The sequence below is a fragment of the Nicotiana tabacum genome, chromosome 19, assembly GCF_000715075.1.
Source record: "Nicotiana tabacum cultivar K326 chromosome 19, ASM71507v2, whole genome shotgun sequence".
Taxonomy (NCBI): domain Eukaryota; kingdom Viridiplantae; phylum Streptophyta; class Magnoliopsida; order Solanales; family Solanaceae; genus Nicotiana; species Nicotiana tabacum.
Genome location: NC_134098.1, coordinates 128,228,973 through 128,235,240, shown reverse-complemented (window position 1 = coordinate 128,235,240; position 6,268 = coordinate 128,228,973). Strand labels below are relative to the sequence as shown.

Here is a 6,268-nt window from a genome sequence, read left to right as displayed (position 1 = left end):
AAGGCCTGCTGCGGCGTACAATCCTATAATAATAATAATAATAATAATATACATAAAGCCGATATGGCCTGTTGCAGGCGGGCAACCCCGATTCAATAAATATCCTCATAATGGATGAGCATGACTTAACATGAAATGTACATTTTAAAATAATTAATTCAACAGCAACAGGACCCTATGGGTCCCAAAATATAGGCACATAGCCTAAACATGATATTTATTACGAGCCTCAACTCAATTCCTCTAACACGTGTGGCATATTCAGATAATAACATAATTCTTTAACTTTTCAACTTCACAGGATTTATTCAAGTCAATTTATATGGTGCACATCCACACGCTCGTTAACTATCGTGCGCGTCACCTCTAAACAATTTATATAACACCAATTCGGGGATTCATACCCTCAGAACCAATTTTAGAAGTATTACTTACCTCAAACCGTGTAATTACTCACTCTGTTATGCCCTTGTCTCGAGAATTGGTCTCTGAAAGCCTCGTATCTAGTCACAAATAATTCGATTCAATTAATAAAAATTACAGGAATTAATTCCATAAGAAAATACGAATTTTCCAACAAAATTCAAAATTTAGCTCAAAAATTGCCCGTGGGGCCCACATCTCGGAACCAGACAAAAGTTATGAAATCCGAAAGCCCATTCAACCACGAATCTAACCATATCAATTTTACTAAAATTTGACCTCAACTCTACCCTCAAATCTTCAAATTAAACCAATAGGGTTTTCTAAATTTTTTGACCTAATTTACTAATTTAGTGATAAAAACAATAATAGATTCATGTAATTTAACCAAAATCAAGTTAGGAATTCTTACCCCAATGTTTCTTTGAAAAACTCTCAAAAAATCGCCTCACCCGAGCTTCCTTGGTCCAAAAATGGAAGAATGAGACGAATTTGGACTTTATTCTGCTGCCCAGGGGTTTGTTCTACGCGTTCGTGACCCTCCCCTCACGTTCGCGATGAACAAATTCTCCAACAGCCATTTTCAAACCCTTCTCAGACAGCCTCTAGTATAATGGTCATACACTTTTGTACAAAACTCCAAATGATGAATGGTTTAACTTTCTGAAAACTAGACAAGGGCTATAACTGTAATTTGTTGCTAATCTCCCAATTCCTTATGGATTGCGAGATATAAGTTTTCAAAATCAGCCCTGTGCAACGGAGATTTCCAAACTCTTCCTAGACAGTCTGTAGTGTATCCACCATAACCTTTTGTATACAACTCCAAATGACAAATGGTTTACCTTTCTGAAAACTAGACACAAAGTGCTACAATCTTTATTTGGATCAGCTCCAAATTCCTTATAGATTGCGAGATATGAGCCTCTAAAGTCAGACGACGGACAACAAAAATTCCTTCTTCGCGAACGCGAAGAACAAAGTTCCAACATCAAAATCCTTTTTTGCAAACGCTAGAGGCTCCTCGCAAACATGAAGAACAATGCCAGAACCAGCAACCAGCGGCATCAAAACACCTAAACTTGGTCCGGAACCGCCCCGAATCAAACCCGAGACCCTCGGGACCCCGTCCAATCGTACCAACCAGTCCCAATACATAGCATGAACCTACTCGAGGCCTCAAATTATATCAAACAACACTAAAAACATGAATCACACATAGATTCAAGCCTAATGAACTTTGAAACTTCCAATTTCTACAAACGACGCTAGAACCTATCAAATCACGTCCGATTGACCTCGAATTTTGCACACAAATCATAAATGACATAACAAACCTATTCAAATTTCCAGAATCGAATTTTGACCCCAATATCAAAAAGTCAACCCCCGGTCAAACTTTTCAAAAATTCGACTTTCGCCATTTCAAGCCTAATTCCTCTACGGACCTCCAAATAATTTTTCGGACGTGCTCCTATGTCCAAAATCACCATAGGGAGCTATTGGAATCATCAAAATTCAAATCTGAGGTCGTTTATACATAAGTCAACATCCGGTTAACTTTTCCAACTTAAGTTTTCAATTATGAGACTAAGTGTCTCATTTTACCTTGAAATCCTTCCGGACATATAACGACCCGACCATTCGTTTTGAGCATTACAGCCCCGTTCTCCCATTTACTGCTCAATTTATGCCTTACAGTTGATTTATGACTTATTGGGTTAGTTGGTTCGGGTTCAGAAAGATTTCGGAGTGAAATGAGACACTTAGTCTCATAATTAAAAACTTAAGTTGGAAAAGTTGACCGGATTTTCACTTATGTGTAAACGACCTCGGATTTAAATTTTGATGATTCCAATAGCTCTGTATGGTGATTTTGGACTTAGGAGCATGTCCGGAAAATTAGTTGGAGTTTCGTAGGGGAATTAGGCTTGAAATGCAGAAAGTTAAATTTTTGAAAAGTTTGACCGGGGGTTGACCTTTTGATATCGGGGTCGAAATTTGATTCTGGAAATTGAAATAGGTTCGTAATATGAAATGTGACTTGTGTGCAAAATTTGTGGTCAATCGGACGTGATTTGATAGGTTTCGGCGTCGTTTGTAGAATTTAGAAATTTTGAAGTTCATTAGGCTTGAATCCGTATGTAATTCGTGTTTTTGATGTTGCTCGAGGTGGTTTGAGGATTCGACTAAGTTCGTATTGCGATATAGGACTTGTTGGTATGTTTGGTTGTGGTCCCGGGGGCCTCAGATGAGTTTCGGATGGTTAACGGAACAAATTCGGACTTAAAACCACTGCTGGAAATTTTGCTTTTGGTATTTTCGCACCTGCGGAGGTCTGACCGCAGGTGCGAGGCCGTATGTGCGCGCAACCAGTCGCAGAAGCGGCCAAGAGTGGACCTTGAGCAGTAAAGGGAGGAACGAGGTTATAATACTCAAAACGACCGAGCGGGTCGTTACAACCCCCTCCCCTCCCCTTTTATACTTTCAGTATAGATATAAATATAGATTGATAAATAGATATAGATATATAGATTGTTTCTGCCTTACCTTTCTAGGTTTTCATTTATGAATAAATAATCATTACTGCACAAAATAATCATGTATAACAATGTCTTAATTTCTTATTAATCACGATGTAAACAATCATGCATTATAATTAATCATCACATAACTAACATGTGAGCCAACGACCCCTTAACATATACTTTCTGGAGAATTTGAGAAATTCAATGATTTTAGAGTACGGAAAAGATTTTTACCCAAGTCTTCTTTGAGCTTAAACTGGAATTAGTAATTGACCAAAGTATTCTGTTTACCCAAAAGGATAACAAAAGACATTAAGAGACACCGAAATTTAGTTCGTTATTTAAAAGACACCAAATTAAAGATGCATTCTGAGAAATCAAAATCAAAAGCAAAAACTGAGAAATTATTCATATATATCCACCATTTATTTATTATTATGATTATAATATAATTTTAAGTCATTACATAATACCATATCGTGAGTATATAGTACGGTCTTTACATTTATTATATCATGAGTGCATGTTACGGTCGTCATATTTATCATATTGTGAGTGCATGTTACGCTCGTCACGTTTATTATATTGTGTGTGCATATTGCGGTCATCCCATTGGCAACCTGAAGCTATGCCTGCAGTAGGTAGTGCAAGTCTTGCTCTTATCGCCCGAACTTCCTCAACACTAGTTTGAAATGCCCTGGCCACAACTTCTTCTGGAATTTGAGGTCTACTCGCAAACATGGAAAAAGCAATAAGCTGAACACCAGGATTTTGGCTGTTAAAGGCCACAATAATAGTTGCGTTACCTCTGCCAACATTAAACTGGAAATGGATGAGCCCTCTTGGGAAAACAAAGACTTCTCCCCTTGTGATCAACTTGTTAACAAAAACATTGTCCGTAGTGATGAATCCAGCAACTAATGTACCTTCTTTTACGAATATAATTTCAGTGGCTCGAGGGTGAGTATGCGGCGGGTTTAAACCATCACGTTCAAAGTCTATTCGAGCCATTGATACACCCTGTGTGTTAAGGCCAGGCATGTTAAAAATGTTGGCTACAGCTACTCGAGTGCCAAAAATATTAGGTTCTCCTGGTTGTGCAATTCCCATCGATGCGAAATCTTCTGGAGTGAATGTAAAATTCCTTTTGCATGAAAATCCGTTCACCGTTATAGCTGTTTCACGTATATATTAAAAAAGGTTATATGAGTAATTAAATATGAATAATCAGCATTACGATATGTGTGTGTCGTTTGCATGTTAAATTGCTCCAAAGACGCTTTAAACTAGCTAGACTTTTTGCTTATACTAATTTCCATGTTTACATAAGAAAATAATTATGATAGATGAAGAAGTTGTATATAATTGGTAGAAGCAACAAACATTGAGAAAAGAGACATACATTAATTCTCTATTAATGAAAAACATAACTGTTTGTTAGTATAAGTAAAACCATGGAGAAAATGCATGGGATGATAAGAAATTGGTTATTGAAAAAATACTAACATGAGTTGTAATCAGCGACACAAACATCCTGGAGTGGATCTGGATCAGACGCAGAAACTCTGTTAAAAGTAATAGTTAAAATGGTGATGGCTACCTTGAAAAGGATCATGTAAGCCATGGATAGGATTGGAGGAAGTTAGAGAAGGAGAGAAAATGGTAGCTTTATTTATAATTAAGGGGCGTCATATATAGGAGTTTAATTTCTCTTGATCATTATTGGTCTAGCCATGACTCTACAAGTAATTCTGAACGCAATCTTTCACTTTAATGATTCCAACACGGAAGGAATGATAGTAACAAAATTTTGCAAATCATGTCTCAAATCTCTTATGTGTGCGAGACTAGCTAGTCCCCTTTAAAGTAATATAGTGGTTCCTCTCACAAGACAAATTCCTTCACTGGCAGTATAGGGATGTACAAAGAAAACCGATAAATCACAAAAAACCGATAATCTGAGTCAAACCGAAAAAAAAATTTCGATTGTTGTTTGGTTTGATTTGGTTTGGTATTGGAAAAAAAAACCCAGACCATAATTAGTTTGGTTTTAACTTAAAAAAGTCAAACCGACACCAAACCAACCCGATAGTATATTTATATAATTTTTAAAAATATTTTATACATATAAATATTTATTGTAATGTAATTTATAAATATGTTTTAATTTTTTTTACAGTTTTATCTTTTAATGTATTATTTTAAGTTTGGACTTAGCATTTTTGAATAGTAAAATTTTGTATAGCCCATAAATGTAGTAACTCAAACAAAGTTCAAATCAATACTAATGCTAACAAAAGAATTCAATTCAAAACTAGGAATGACGATAGTGTTGGATATCTATTTTTTAATTTTACATTGGTTTATAATGAAAATGCAAAACTTAGTTTATATTTTTCTTTAGTGCTTAGTTATGTAACTAATAGTACTTATTAACTATACTTATTTTGGAGTGATCTATATAGTATTTGCAGATTATGTTAATTTTATTATGACTTATTAATTAGCAATATTTGCTTTATGCAATTTTATTATCTTTGTTATTGAATATTTTAGTATAATGCTATGATTTATCTCATATTATTGTGTTATTTTCTTGAAAAAAATATTATATAGTTGCATCATACTAGGACTAAAGAAATATTTGGAGCACAAATTTCGTATTTTATGCTATTAAGACTTTACCGGAAAAAATCCTTAAAAAAACGAAAAATCCTAAAAAAAGCGAGATTGAAAAACCCGACTTTGTAGGTTTGGTTTGGTTTATAGATTTAAAAATCCGACACCATTAATTAGGTTTGGTAATTGAAAAATTCGAACAAACCCGACCTATGTACATTACCCCTAACTAGCAGTGTTTCATTTAGTGCAAATAAAGGTATGTACTCATTTCTTTCTCCAGAAAGGAAATAAAAAGCATATGAAATGTTGAGATTGCTGTAAAACTAGTAGTGTTCCATTGAATACAAACTAATGCTAAATCACTATACTTATTCCTTTATCCAGGTAATATTCACGTCTGGTATACTAATAGGTGTAAAAGCTGCGTATTGAATTAAATAAAGCCTTTTGATATTAACATCAATTTCCTATTAAGTAGTAAGCTCAAATTTGATGCTTTTTCCAAATGTTTGAAGAAAGCGGAAATATGTAAACTCAATTGGCAAATGCATCTTATATAATATATGTGTTATCGATATATAATATGTGTATAAGTGTATGCAATCAGTCCGATTAATAAAAAGAAACAGTGAATCCGACTGGCTAGTTATGTAAAGATCCCCAAATATGGAATTTTACACTGTATGTCCCTCTCT

General features: G+C 34.8%; 1 protein-coding gene across 1 annotated transcript; it reads right to left on the bottom strand.

Annotated features, from left to right (window-relative positions):
* Positions 1-3,391: 3,391 nt before the first annotated feature.
* On the bottom strand, positions 3,392-4,587 carry LOC107796883 (nectarin-1-like). Its single transcript, XM_016619707.2, has 2 exons — positions 4,458-4,587; positions 3,392-4,126 (listed from the first exon to the last, which is right to left on the bottom strand). The coding sequence occupies exons 1-2, from the start codon at positions 4,573-4,575 to the stop codon at positions 3,465-3,467; spliced, it is 780 nt and encodes a 259-aa protein (XP_016475193.2). The 5' UTR covers positions 4,576-4,587; the 3' UTR covers positions 3,392-3,464.
* Positions 4,588-6,268: the final 1,681 nt, after the last annotated feature.